The sequence below is a fragment of the Mastomys coucha genome, unplaced genomic scaffold, assembly GCF_008632895.1.
Source record: "Mastomys coucha isolate ucsf_1 unplaced genomic scaffold, UCSF_Mcou_1 pScaffold16, whole genome shotgun sequence".
NCBI lineage: Eukaryota > Metazoa > Chordata > Mammalia > Rodentia > Muridae > Mastomys > Mastomys coucha.
Genome location: NW_022196898.1, coordinates 73,951,450 through 73,966,685, shown reverse-complemented (window position 1 = coordinate 73,966,685; position 15,236 = coordinate 73,951,450). Strand labels below are relative to the sequence as shown.

The 15,236-nt window shown below is 39.0% G+C and overlaps 1 protein-coding gene across 1 annotated transcript in view; it reads right to left on the bottom strand.

The window, feature by feature from the left end:
• Positions 1–578: 578 nt before the first annotated feature.
• The window catches only part of Arsj (arylsulfatase family member J), an 80,899-nt gene continuing 66,241 nt past the window's right edge, over positions 579–15,236 (bottom strand). Inside the window, exon 2 of the mRNA XM_031375374.1 lies at positions 579–2,965. Within this exon, the coding sequence (XP_031231234.1) occupies positions 1,555–2,965 (1,411 nt within the window). The 3' untranslated portion in view covers positions 579–1,554. The remainder of the gene's footprint in view (positions 2,966–15,236) is intronic.

The following is a 15,236-nucleotide window of genomic DNA, read 5'->3' as shown; positions in this document are numbered from 1 at the left end:
TCCTCCATCACCTCCTGTCAGGTCATGGTTCTTAGCCACAGTTCCTGCTGTCTGTGGCTCTTCAAGTGTGGCTTCATGCCTTCTGCTTTAAGAGAGAGCATGTCCAAGAAAGATCCATGTCAGGACAGTTGCTGCTCCATGGCCCTGTGATTAGTTTCACTACAGATAATTATTCTTTAATCCTCTCATGTTCCACAGTAGATTTTAAATTAGGCCTCATATAACCTGTATTTTCCATTTCTATTTTACCCTACTCTGTACTATTTGTAAGAGCAGGGCCATTGCAAATATTATTTATCAATAACAGAACACTGTTCTTAATGCAGTGACCACATTGGGGGGGGGGGAATCTGTTCATTTGCAAAATCGTTATTTATTACTGTGTTAGTATACTATCTCTTTTAATGCCTATTTGCAAAGATTTTTGCTGGTTGTCAGGCAAGCTGGTATACATCCATTAATCACAAGTTCAAAGTCAGCCTGGGCAGCTAAAAATACTAAAAAGACTTTTATTTGTCAAAACGAATAATATAATTGTTTCTGGAAGTCTAAATATTAAATCAGGAAAGGCACACTAATGCCATAAAATAAATCACTTTAATAATTAATATACATAAATAGTTTATGTGGGAACAATAGTCAAATCAACTCTGTGTAACAACAAATTTACAAAAATTTAAAAATATATTCATCTTCATACATCCAAATAATGGTAAAATATGATAGCTGTAATTTTTCTGAATGAGTTTCCTCTTATATTTTTGAACAAACATAAAATTACAGTAACTTATGGTATTACAGTGCTTAGTAACCTCAAAGAATTGAAATAAAATTCTTAATGTAGAAACTAAAAACAAAATAATTAAAATCATGTGTGTAACTTTTTTTGAAAAATAAATTAGGCACTTTATATGAAAATTCTTGTTCTATCAAAGTCTTTGGGATGTAGTTACATTCATGTCTGGCAATGTGCAGACATTATCTACCGTTCCCTTAAGCAGGATGAGATGAGATACAAACTGTCCTTGGAAGAGAAACAGGTTTTTCTCAGAGAACAGGCGACAGCAATACGAAATAGAATTAGGTTAAAAGCCCAAGTTTCGTGTGATACATACTCCCCCCCCGCCCCATTTAGAAGCACTGTTTTTAAACCTTTGAAGGGACATAACCTCTGACGGCATCAAAAGTCATTTTTCAATCATGTTACCCTGTAATTACCCTGCACTCAAGTCCACCGTGGGTTACAGTTCCTCTCACGATTCAAGGGATTCAAAGCATTCTGTTTGGTCAACTGACTCATGATTCATCACGGTTTACACAGACTAGGGATAAATTAATAAGTGTGTTCTCCTCCTTGTGTGGCCTACAGGAGCATAGCCTTTGGCACCCAGGAGGGTACTTCTGTCCATGTGGCAACCAGGTGCCAGAAGTCTCTGGCACAGAGCAATGTGAAAACAAGCCCGAGGTGGTTGGGCAAGGTCATTCTAAGCCAAATTCTCTGAATTACCTAGAAACCTGGCAATATAAGTTTAACCAAGGCAGAAAGTTTTGCATTTAGCCAGTGCTAACACTTGGGTGGCATTTTGTTGAGGAGCGAGCTGCTGCTAGCTGCTTCCTCGTCCTCACCTTCACCTTACTTTTCTTTCGAATTTTCTTAGCCTTGGTTTTGTTTGTCTTCTTTTTCTTGTTTTCCTCTTTATACCACGGACCCCAGACTCCTCCGTTAAGCCTAGGGTTGCTTCTAGGATCCTTCGGGGGGTACCTGACAGGCACTGCAGTCTTGTTGAACTGTGACAGTCTCCGCAGCAGCTTCTTCACGATGCCTGGATACCTGCTGGATAGGTCAACCCTCTCATATGGGTCAGCCGTGATGTTGAAAAGCCAGATACTTTTGCCAGTGGACAAGGTAATCCTCTCATTGTGCCACCGGTTTGGGCCCAGATTACTGAAAGCCTGAGGGGGGACCCAGTCACTGTAGCCAGGATTTCCTGTGAGCAGTTTCCAGTGTTGTACCCGGATAGCCGACTGGATTGCAGTATTCCAGATTCCATAGCCTGCCGCCCAGGAGCCGTTTTTTGCCTTGGTGTAGATGGGGTCAATGTTGTGCAAAATATCCACTCGGGGCGAACGAAGACCTTCGCTTATGGTCTCCCAGATATCGTATCCATCTAGCTGAATGTCTTCATCAATCTGTCCTTCAGCCAGTGAAATCAAGGTTGGGTACCAATCGGTGATGTGCACAAGTTCCTTACACACCGTTCCCTTGTTTTTTAGAAGTGGGCTATGCACAAAGCCAACTGCCCGGATGCCTCCTTCCCAATATGTTCCTTTGCTGCCTCTAAGAGGCCAGTTACTTCCTCCCGCTGTGGGCTGCCCACCGTTATCTGAGGAGTAAATGATGATGCTATTGTTATAGAATCCATACCTCTTTAGAGCCAGGGTCACATTGTGGATTGCTTCATCCAAGCAGGAGAGCATGGCCGCATACCTCCTCCTGTTTATGTTGATAATGGATCGGTAGTGTTCAAAGTACCTGCCAGGGGCTTGCAGTGGTGAATGGACAGCTTGGTAAGCAACGTATAAAAACAGAGGTTTTGTGGGGTCATGGGAGGCTAAGATTTGCTGCACTCTCTGAGTGTACATCTGTGTTGAATAGATGCCATTGTCATAGTCCCAAGCCGCGTTGTCGTTTTCGTACAAGTCATAGCCACACACCCCAGGACTGTCACATTTGTAGTGTGTATAATAATCACCACTTCCCAAAAGGGAGCCAAAAAAGGTATCAAATCCTCTCTTGGTGGGCATGCAGTCTTTTCTGTAAAATCCCAAGTGCCACTTCCCAACCATATGGGTTGAATAACCGACCTCCTTCAGCTTCTGAGGTAGGGTTGCATTGTCCAGAGGTAGACAGTTGGGCTGGGTAGGTCTAATGATAGAATGCTGAAGTCCCGTGTGTATCTGATACCTTTGGGGAAAGAGGAAATATTTCGTCAAGGCAGGATAAAAGGGACATTCTCCAAACCGATGATTCTTACGTTAAATAACATTTCTGTCAAGATCAACTCACCCCCAAATTAAATACGATCAACTGAGTAAGCTCTATCCTACTTCCCAAGTTTTAAGCAGTTTCATGTTTAACAGTTGAAGAGCATTTTCGGTACTTTGGACACTAAGACTTTTTCCCCCCTTATCTCAAAGTCTTTTAAAATCCTTATAAAACTTAATTAAAATAAAATACAGTTTTTAAATTACTCAACAAAGTGCTACTAATACAGAGAAGAATTCACAGAATTAGAGAGTTATGGATTTCACACTAGCTTCTGAATCACATCCTGAGATCATGTATCTCAAACTAACACTAGTGTTGTAGAACGCAGGCAGAATTATGCAAAAATCCCCAGGGCGGCTTGTCAGACAATATTTCACACCTCATCCCCAACCCATTGGATCTCTGAAAAAAGAAATGGCTTCTGGCTGCAGAAAGCAAACTCAGTGTCTATAGCTAGAGCAGGGGATTGTTCTTCTAGTTCCACAGGAAGTAAGTTCACTTCTGTTTGCCAGCATCTCCCTTCCCCACCCCATTCCTCCACCTCTGACCCTCAGTAAACTGCTTAGAAGGAAGTCTAGGAAAGCAGACTTTCTATACTGTGCTAAAATGACAAGGAAGCTAACTTCCAGCATTTTCCCTAGATATTTTCCCAAGGGATTACCCTCCAGAACCAGTTACTATCATATTAAATGTATGAGGTCATTGTGAGTCCACTTGCACCTGCAAATTCATACTTGAAAACAGAATTGACTGGAGCTATTGGGCATGCTCAAAATGACTTTTAAAATAGAACACAAACACAAAGGCTATAAAAAAATTTAGGTCAAAAAAATGAAGGTATTGTTGGACTCAAATAAATTGCAAAGAAGAAAATGAAGAGAGAAAACCCAAACTTGGGCTAGTTTCTTCATAAGAATTTTATTTCAGTTCTTTAAGGTTACTAAGCACTGTAATACTATAAGTTGCTGTGATATCATGTTTGTTTATAAAACATAATAGGAAACTCATTCAGAAAAATTATGGTTATCATTTTTTTCACCATCATTTGGAAGAAGATGTAAGAAGATGATTATATTTTTAAATTTTTTGTAAATTTGTTGTTAGAGTTGATTTGACTTTATTTGCTTTCAATATAAACTATTTATGTATATTAATTATTAGAGTGATTTATTTTGTGACTCAGTAAGTAAAATGAAAGCCTGAGTTTAGAGCCTCAGAATTCATGTAGGAAAAGCTGATCATGGTAGCCTATATATATAAAATTTAGCACTGGTGGGACAGGCAGATACCTGGAGTTAGCTGGTGAGAAGTTTAGCTGAATCACGGAGCTCCATAAATATGTACACATATAGATCTCATAGTACACACATACACACAGAGCACACGCACACACACACACACACACACACACACACACAAACGCATGCACACACACACATGCACACGCACACACACAAACACATGCACACACACAAACACACGCACGCGCACACACACGCACGCGCGCACCCTAGAATGCCCCGCAAACCAACACTTGTCCACAATGATGTCAGATGTACTTTGGGTGAATAGGCCAATTTCTGTTTAAATGCTTGGCAGGCAGTGTGATGTGAGAGTGACTTCCTGAGTGTTAAATGCGCATGCGTGCTGATGAGGGAGTAAGGCCTGGGCGGACCATATCTCATGCGCATGCGTGCTGATGAGGGAGTAAGGCCTGGGCTGACCATATCTCACTCTGCCAAGCTCTTTTGCATCTGCCCTTTACTCCACTCAACATTGGCAGTCAGCATTTCACATCAATCACAGTTGTGGGCACTTAAAATAGAGAAACTTCTAAACATACTTGACAAGTCATGTTAAGCACCAAATTCAGAGAGTGTTATCACTGTTCTTGATAATTTTGGTCTAGCTAAGGACCCATAACAATCACATGTCAGATCACTAGTTTTGTTCATGAAAAACTGAGGAAGGCCAACCAAGGTTAACTTGGAAAGAATTGAAGGGAGGAAAGTCTGTATTTGTAAAATTTTATCAATAATTCACAGGGCTATGTTATTATTTAAATAATTTTCATACATAGGCCATACATTGACCAGAATGAGTATTTAATTCCTCAATAGGCTAAAGATTTTTTTCTGGTTATATTCTTTTTATCTTTTTTCTTTTTTTATTAGATATTTTCTTTGTTTACATTTTAAATGATATCCCCTTTCCCAGTTTCCCCTCAAAACAAAACAAAACAAAACAAAACCCTGTTCCCTCCCCCATCACCCCGCTCACCAACCCTCATGCTCTCGCTTCCTGGCCCTGGCATTCCCCTACACTGGGGCTTAGAGCCTTCACAGGACCAAGGGCCTCTCCTCCCACTGATGACAGGAAAGGCAATCCTCTGCTACATATGCAGCTGGAGCCATGAGTCCTACCATGTGTACTCTTTGGTTGATGGTTTAGTCCCTGGGAGCTCTGGGGGTACTGGTCAGTTCATATTGTTGTTCCTCCTATGCAGCTGCAAACCCCTTCAGCTCCTTGGGTCCTTTTTCTAGCTCCTTCATTGGAGACCCTGTGCTCAGTCCAATGGATGGCTGTGAGACTCTACTTCTGTATTAACCGGGCACTGTCAGACCCTCTCAGGAGATAATTATATCAGGCTCCTGCCAGCCAGAACATGCTGGCATCCACAATAGTGTCTGGGTTTCATGATTGAATATGGCAAGGATTCTCTGGTGGGGCAATCTCTTGATTGTCCTTCCTTCAGTCTCTGGTCAATACTTTGACTCTGCAACTCCTTCCATGGATATTTTGTGCCCCCTTCTAAGAAGGATCAAAGTATCCACACTGGGGCTTAGAGCCTTCACAGGACCAAGGGCCTCTCCTCCCATTGAAGGAGAGAGAGAAAAAGAGCAGAAAGGATAGAAGAAGAGAAGAGAGAAGAGACAAAACTGAAGATGGGGAACATGTTAGCAGATAAATGACAGTCTAGAGTCAGTAGTGAACTAAGATCTTCATTCAGAAGATGGGGAAGCATTGGCAGAAAAATCAGAGTCCAGAGTCACTAGTGGATTAAGACTTTTCTGCTTCTCCAAAAATAGAAAGGTTTCCACATTGGGAAGTTTTGAGCTTTGAGATAACATGAAGGCTTGCCAATAGCTCATAACAAATGAGAGTTTTGAGGTCATTTTCTCCGTTAGTAGTTCTGAGGCTCATACTACAGGAAAGAGTTTGGAGCAGAATGTGGGATCCTCATTAAGTAGGCAGGTGTTGGAATCTGATATACCTGAGTTTGGATTTTCACAGTTATCTGTAAGATCATGGGCATTGTTTAACCCTCTGATCTTTAGTTTCCTCACCAGGAAAATGAGGCTGATAATATATGTTGGGATGCTGTGGGCTCCAGAAAGGTGCACAGAGTCTAGGGTGGGGAGGAGAGTAGAAAATGGTAGCTGTCACTATGACCACCTAAAAGTATAGACTGGTGTGTATTGACATATTTGTAGGAAGTTTTATAGTTTGTAGATTTTCTTTCATATGTATAATTACACTTAATCCTCAGTGCTGTAGGGAGAAGTCACACCCCTTGTGTTCATTTCATGGCCTGGAAGGCAGAGAGGCAGAGAGTTGTAGTATTTTTTTTTTTTTATAAACTGCCTCAATTGTCCACCAACCTGTGACATTGATTTTGGAATAGCATGGCTATGCCTGTTACTCATTCAGTTTTTTAAACTATTAGTTGCTATGACTACTTTCTGAAAGCATCCAGGCCAGTCAAAAGTGAAAGATTAGCAAACTAGATAGTTTGGCTTGTGTTGATCACAGCAATATTTGAGATTTTACCAGAACACATTGGGCAAAGGCAAAAAGAAAATCTTGCCATGTTACCACCCCACACCCCCACCTTCACCCTCACACATGGCTCCTTCACTTCCTAAAGCTTTGTTATTTATTAGGCATACTCAAGATACCACTAACAGTGGACACAACTTAAAGGTACAAATTCTCTTGCCTTAAGATCAGGTGGAGATGGAGGCAGTTCCTGCCAATGATATGGAAAGCAAACTGCTGTTTCTCTTTGTTCCTTCTCACACCAAGAATGTTGGTAGATTGTTTTAATTCAGGCAAGAGAGGGATGAAATCTGAGATGAGTTTGCCTGAATATTTGGGTTGAGCATGACATTCACTTCACAGCAGCAACTGTCCAGAAGACAAGGCAGATAACTTCAAAATATACCACTAAATCCTGAGTGAACAAAAGGTAGCTTCTCTCTTCTTCGATCTCAACTCATTGAAAGAAGAGTCTAAAGGACCCCTATTAATCAAGAGAGCAAAGTTAATGCAATGAGTAAATGATGAGTAATGTAATGAGTAATGAGACAAACTGGAAAGTTATAGAAAGCTACTGAACTAAATAGGAAGCTCTACAGCATTTCAGTCAAAGACAGGGAGCCTGAACTTAATACAAGACAATGTTGTGCTAAGGAGGGTTTCAAAGAAGGGGTGTTTCCAGTTTGAAATGAAATAAGGGGAGATGATGATCAAATGTGTGATCCCGAGCTACAGTGGACACAACCCAAGAGCCGAAAGAGCTAAAGTGAGTCTCAGGAGTAATTGGGAAGAACTATGTTGGTTTCCTAATTTGATGGGTACCTGAGTCTAATAAAGAAGAATAAAGGCAATAAGGGGGATGGTGAGCTATAGGATAATAGTATGAGGGGTGGTGAATCTTCATTCTAGAAATGAACTTCAAGAAATTCAATGTTTCTGAGTATCTATGTAATTTTTCTATAAATATAAGATGGGTTCAAGTATAGTAAAAATATACAAAAAATAATTATGGTAAGTGAAAAACATTTCCATCCAATTTCAATTAGTTTAATGGCTATAAATGAATTTAAGGAACTAGATCCAGTTGACTGTAAATTCAGTAAACAAAAGGAGAAAAGATAGTAATGAAAAAGAACTAAATTGTTAATAAGAAAATCTATTTCATTAAGACATCAGGCAAAATCTGAGAAATAATTCCACTGTATGTGAATCAGAAGATGAAGAGCAAACTGTTTACTATTGAAGCATGTGCCTCAGTTCATATAAGTGCATACTTACCTACTATTATAAAACAAAAGCCTAATACAAATTTAAGATGAGATAAAACTAAGAAATTAAAGAAGACACTGAAAGATGAAAAGACCTCCCATGCTCAGGAATCAATAGGATTAGTATTGTGAAATGATCATCCCACCAAAAGCAACAGTTTCCATCAAAATTCCAACACACTTCTTCACTGAAATTAAAAAAAAAAATAGAAGCAATTTCAACTTCATATGGAAACATAAGAACCCTGGGTAGTTAAAAGATCCTGAATAACAAAATAACTGCTGGAGTTATCACAATCCCATATTTCACATTGTACTGCATAGTTATAATAAAATAATCATGGTATTCACATAAGAACAAACACCTTGACACCGGGAATCCAGTTGGAGTCCCAGACATAACTATGCACACCAACAGACACCTGATCTTTTAAAGAAGTCAGAAATGCTCACTGGATAATGAAAGCATCTTCAACAAATTGTACTTGGCAAACTGGAGGATTCATGGAGAAGAATCTCTATAGACACATACTTATCATCCGGTGCAAAACTTCACTCCAAATGAATCAAAGACCTCAGTATAAGGCCAGATACACCAAATCCCTTCAACAGAAGGGAGAGCAGGGAATAGTCTTGAGCTCACTGGAACGAGCAAAGGTTTTTTGTACAGACTATCATTAGGCACTAAGAATAAGAATTAATAAATAATGTCACATGTTTACTCTCACATATGGATGCTAGCTCTTCAACCTCAGATATCTATGCTGTAACCTGAATAATCACAGAGGTTAGGTACTGGGATGTGGACAGTGGAGGCAGAGGATCTTCCAAGGAAGGGCAAACAGAATTTAGTGTTATGGAGAGATAAAGGGATAACTGGAAGAGGAGGATTCAGTGAGGAAAGGGATGGGAGAACACTGTAAAGGAGCAAATATGGTCAAGGAGAGCGGATGCTAAAAGCCTTTTGGAAAACCACATGGAACCATATGGAAACCTACTATGCCTCCTAATTTATATACGTATATTAAATCAATCTAAATGAAGGCATTTTATAATGAGGAAGAGAATGCCCCAATTAAGCATCTTATTCAACCAAGTAAAAGCTCTAGTGGGTTTTATATCTTATTGTATCATTGGTCAAAGAGTCCCATGGACTGAGCAAACATCATAGGCTACTGTCAAGGCTATTGGTTGCCCTCTACAACCTGTTGCTAAGGCTCTGTTGTTGAACACAATTCTTATTTTGTTTTCAACCATAGAAAAGTCACTAATAGGAGCTTTACCCCTACTGGCAAGTGATCATAGTGCTGAGGGGATTTTATGCATGGGAAGAGAAAGGTAATCATCCCTGTCCTCAAGCTACAAACCCTGTGACCTACAACTATGACCTACCAGCAAGAGATACTGGTACGATAGTGGCACAAATGTCAGGAGAGTAGCCAACCACTTTGTGACTATATTTAAGGTTCATTCTGTGAGACAGAATGCATACCTGACTGCTAAAGTGACCAAGAACCAGAAACTAGATGGGTCATGAGCCTAGGGGGAAGCCTAATACTATTATTATTTTGCTAAAAAAGAAAACATAGCAATAAAAATGACCCCAATGACATTACTGTACCCATAGATCAGTGCCTTGCTCAGCCAGCATCAGAGAAGATTCTTTATGCAGTAGATGGAGTTTGTATACATATGGTGTGGGTTAAAATTGGATTTGTTAGCCATCTATCTATTGCTGGACATGGGGCCTACCCTTAACTGTGATTAATCTAGGTGTCTTCTTTATAGAGTATATTTTGAAAGATTGCATTACTTTTATGAAAAAAAAAAGTAATGCTCCTGAAATATAGTTGACACTTTGGTCTGGCTACTATGTGAAGAAAAATTTGTAAGATAAGCATGAACCTGACACTGATGCCAACTCTGGAAGCAGCAATGACCATCATTCTCATTTTCCTGACAATTGAAAAGAAACATGCTAAGTGGCCCTTTCAGCTTGGCAGACAAACATATGAGGAAGTTTATAATCCTTAAGAGAGATATTAATTTTTATCACTAGATATTAGATAGTATAATTCAAAAGTAATTCAACTTGTCCAAGAATATAGGATCAAATTAAGGTTTAAAATAATTACACACTTACTGAACCTTAATAAACAGAATATAAAATGAATCCTAAAAGTTCTGTAAATATTCTTTTTTTTCTGTGAATCTTCTAAAGTTTAGAAGCATAAAAGAAGTGCAAACTGATTTCAATAGGAGGGAAACACACATAGAAGATTGTAGTTTATGAATCAAGTAATATTCATAATGTATGAAAATAATATTACATATTGCAAGAAGTATTTATCACTTGTTCTAAGAAGACTCTTCTGTCTTGCAGAATAATTTTATTTATAGGCCTTAATTTCATCTTTCAGTTAATTATACCCTGGAGGTTGGTGCAGCGGGGTATGGGTGTCACAAGAGAAGAACTAATTTTTCACTTAACAATAATTTTTCTACTATCATCCAAACACAATACTTACTTTGGGGGCCATAAAAATAATTGAAATGGCCTCTGCTCTCAAAATACTCAGTCTAGTGGATAAGACCAAAAAGCAATTAGAGAACTCTCTGATTAGCAGCAAGCACCCCAGCATAATTCCATTAAATGCTTATGGGCAGGATCAAAAGACTGCTCATCTGGGGCTATGTTTAGAAATTTAGTACAATCATTGGAGTATCTTGGAGATGCTGATCAAAGAAGTTGAGAGAACAAAGAATAAAGCATACTGTCAGGGGAGCCAGACTCTAAGATAGTTCATTCAAGAGGAAGCACCATCCAGGTGGGGGCTGAAGGGGATATGAGGAATGTTCGAGGGACTGGAGCAGAATGTTCAAATTTAAAACCATGAAAGCATGGCTCTTCACTAATGAATCAATTAGAATGTTGTACTGGCTGGTTTTGTGTGTCAACTTGACACAAGCTCCAAGTTATCACAAAGGAGCCTCCTTTGAGGAAATGCCTCCATGAGATCCAGCTGTAAGGCATCTTCTTCATTAGTGATCAAAAAGGGAGGGCCCAGCCCATTGTGGGTGTTGTCATCCCCGGGCTGGTCAGCCTGGGTTCTATAAGAAAGCAAGCTGAGCAAGCCAGGGAAAGCAATCCAGTAAGCAGCACCCCTCCATGACCTCTGCATGAGCTCCTGCCTTCAAGTTCCTGCCATGTGTGAGTCCCTGTCCTGACTTCCTTTGGTGATGAGAAGCAATGTGGAAGTGTAAGCCGAATAAACCCTTTCCTCTCCAACTTGCTTCTTGGTCATGATGTTTTGTTCAGGAATAGAAACCCTGACTAAGACAAACCTGAAAGATCCATACATGTCTTCAAGGAATGTAACTTGATAGAGTCAGGAAGCTGCTAAATGACACAAGCTGTGTTAGGGCATTGAACAAACAGCATTTCCTATAGGTCACAGGTCGGCACAGGAGTGCTGTTCAAAATAATGCATAATAAAATCCTTGCATAAGAAAACTCAGTCAGACAGTAGTGAGGACAGATTAGTGAAGCAAGACACATTTATGGCTATTTACTCTAGCCTAAGGGATAAACGGTGTCAGCAAAACCTAAGATTAGCACAGTGAAGTTGAGCTATGGGAACATTTGTGTTTATAATAGACACTCGATAGGGCTATAAACTGTGGGTGGGGAGCAAGGAAGGCAGAATGTTCAAAGGGGGAATCACCTTGCCTGGGTGTGAGGAGGTTTCTGGCACTGAGTTATATACCCCAGGAAGAGACGTTGGAGTGAAAGCGAGGGTGGTGAGTCCTGATTTGTGTTGTTAAAATGTACAATAAAGTAGGGGAGATTCAAGACTCATTAGGTTGAAGGCAGCAGTCAAATTCATTAGACCATAGACAGACAGGATACAGCCACAGAGTCAAAGTGGAAGCCCAGAATATACCCCATTTTGAAGCAAAGCAAGAAGTACTAGCGAAAGGCTGAGATGAAGCAGCCACTGCGAACGAGAGCAGTGGAGAGTTTTTAAGAGTTGGGGGCATCACCTGCCATAAAGAAGCAGGAAAGTTGAGACCTGGAAAACATCAACAAAATGCAATACAAATATATTTCAATAGAAGTCAGAAGAAACACAGAAGAGAGAAGAGACTGTTTTATGAGTGGAGACAGAGATGGGGAATGGAAATGTGCAGACTGTGAACAGAAACACTGTTTCCAGAGGAGGGGGCTGTAAGTGCTGATGGGGAAAAATGTTGACAGTGTACCACTGAGTGAAAGAACAATGGTTGAAGCAGAATGACTCTTACATTATAAAATGTGTATGGCAAAAGTGTTTAGGTCCCATGAGGATAGGGTCTTTGTTCACTACTATATCATCACCTAAAACTATATGGGGTCCATACATAATACATATTCTTTAGAAAGTTGTTAGGCTAATGAATAATGTAGCATATTCATAAGGAGAGAAAAACAAGTGAGACTGTATGTGAAACTATTAAAGATGATTATTTCTATGCTGATCATAATTGCAGGAGAAGATAGTTTTATTTTCTGCTTTATAACCTGATGAATTTATATATAAGTGAAATTTAGATGATTCTATTTAAGTTAGTCTTTACTACTCAGAGTACATAGTAACTCTCCTTGAGTCTACAAATTATATATATCATCTATATCGCATATATACACACACACATATAAACAAAGAAGGATGCAGTAGGCTCAATAGACTGAAACTGTTCTCTCAAAGTCAGAGGAAAATCATTCTTTCACTAAACAACTGAAATCAGATCATCTGGCAAGTACCATTCAAATTCCTGACTGTCTAATTGTCTTGGTCATCAAATCATCCTGTTTGTCCATGCAATTGCCCAGCTGATCCCCAACTGACTAACACCTACAGCATTTATTATTCTATTTAACTAAATGTGGTTTTCCTTGTGGAAAAGGCCCACTAAGTGCACATTAAGTGGCTTCTCTTTGAAAATAGTTTCAGTCAAGAGGAAGGTTCATCACTAGTATAGGGTCTTCTCTCTCACATTCTCTTATTCTTTGGGGGGGGGAATTAATTGATGTTAATTAATTAATATGATACTTTATCTTTCCAGAGTCAATCCATGGAACCTGGACTGGCCTCTGGTGCTTTCTCCCAAGGGCTAGAATTACACTGTGCTTCACAGTGGGAAGCGCTGTAGACCTACTGTGTAATAATAAGATTTCATGTGGAATTTACAAACTACCACGTGAATACCCCTTCGTGTGATTAATGGATTCTTTGTTTGACAACTTATTTTCAGGAGATATTTTGAGGAGCAGGTTTATGGGCACATTTAAAATTCTCTAATTTACAGTCATGTTTCAAAGACACAAATATCGCATATGATAATGTGCCCATACTTCAAAGTACTTAGTTGTCCTCTGTTCTCAATATGGCCACAGCCTACTATTAAATCATTGTAAAGGTTTTCATGTTCATTCTCTCTATTCCAAATAGAAAATATACTTAATATTAAATGTTAAACCATGCATGACATTAGTAACTATGCTCTAAAAACAAGCTATGTTACAGAAAATATCTTTAACAAGTGTTTTTGTAACAGTAATTAGTGTATCACAGTAAAATATAGTCCCTGGGAAAGTTTAAAATTCTTTCAATTAATTTCAAAAAGATTACCTCTATCTTTTATATGAATCAATCTAAAGAGATTAGCTTTTCCTTCTATAGATATAATTGCCATATTTAAGAAATGTAACATCTCTTTGTAGTTATGCCTTTTTTCTTTCTTTTTTGTGTAGCGTGTGTTCTTGTTCACATCTGTGTGTGTACATATATGCGTTCATGTGAGGAGGAGCAGAGATTGAATTTGGGTGTCTTGCTCCATTGCTCTCCACCTTATGTTTTGAGACCGAGTCTCTCATTGAATGCGGAGCTCATCCCCTCCCCTAGGCTCATTGGTCAATGAACTTCAAAGATCCTCCTGTGTCTGCCTAGCCCAGCTGCTCTAGCACTATAAAGCAGTTAGAAGTGAGCTACTCTGCCTGTCTATTAAGGGTTTAGTGTGGGTCCTGACTATTCCAATTTGGTTTTCATGTTTGAACAGCAAGTTCTTTTCCAAATGTGCCTTCTCCCCAAACCCAGAAGTCATATAATTGTGAAAAAAATTAAAGGTATGAATAGTTTCAAATTTATCTTCCTTTAGTGATTCTGTAGCTATTAACCCAAAAAAAATGTTCCATTCATGGACAGAATATTTCCTTAGCTGTGGTTAGGAAGTACCTGTCAAGCAACTGCATGTCTTCGCTCCTCTATTAGACTGATAATGTGAAAGTATCTCATTTGAAACTCATGTAGAACACATTGGCATCTCAGCCCTAAGGCATGTAAAAAGAACTGCAATTCAAGATGGCAGTTTCCAGAGGGGGAAAAAAAAGAAAAAAATACAAATCTAATTTAATAGAAGCTGCACTTCTCAAGCCCTTAAACATTCTGAGTCTTTAGTTCTGGTGACAGTGTTGGTGAAGTATAATACATCATGAAGATAGGAAATATTGTGATATACTATGTCTCTAAATTAGGGGACATTATTATGACTTACAGAGAGCTGAGCAAATAACACAACTGTTTATTCACCATCCCAGCTGCTTTTCTTCACGTTCAGCTTATTACTTTCAAAGGATGTTTATGATTCTAGGAGGAAGCAGTTTCCGCTTGTAATGAAGAGCATCATTGAGTAAAATTCACATTAATTGCCATAACTAGAACTGATGGCTGGGATGGTTGGCATAGGTACACTAGGATAAAATATATCCATTAATTAACAAGCATTAGGTTTCTTTAAAATCTGAAGTTATAGGTTTTAATATACCTGTGCCTCTTGCCCTTGGATAAGTGTGTTTTCTAAATTCTAACAATCACAACAGTTGACTCTGTTAGATGCAAACACTAAACCACTTTTTGTTTTTATTTTTATATTAAATTCTAACTAGATCATTTTATTCTTTCCTTTCCTCCCTCTTACTACCTGCTACTTGATTCCTGTCAAATTACGGACACTTTTAAAAAGTTAATTATTGTTTCACACACACAAATGTATATATATAT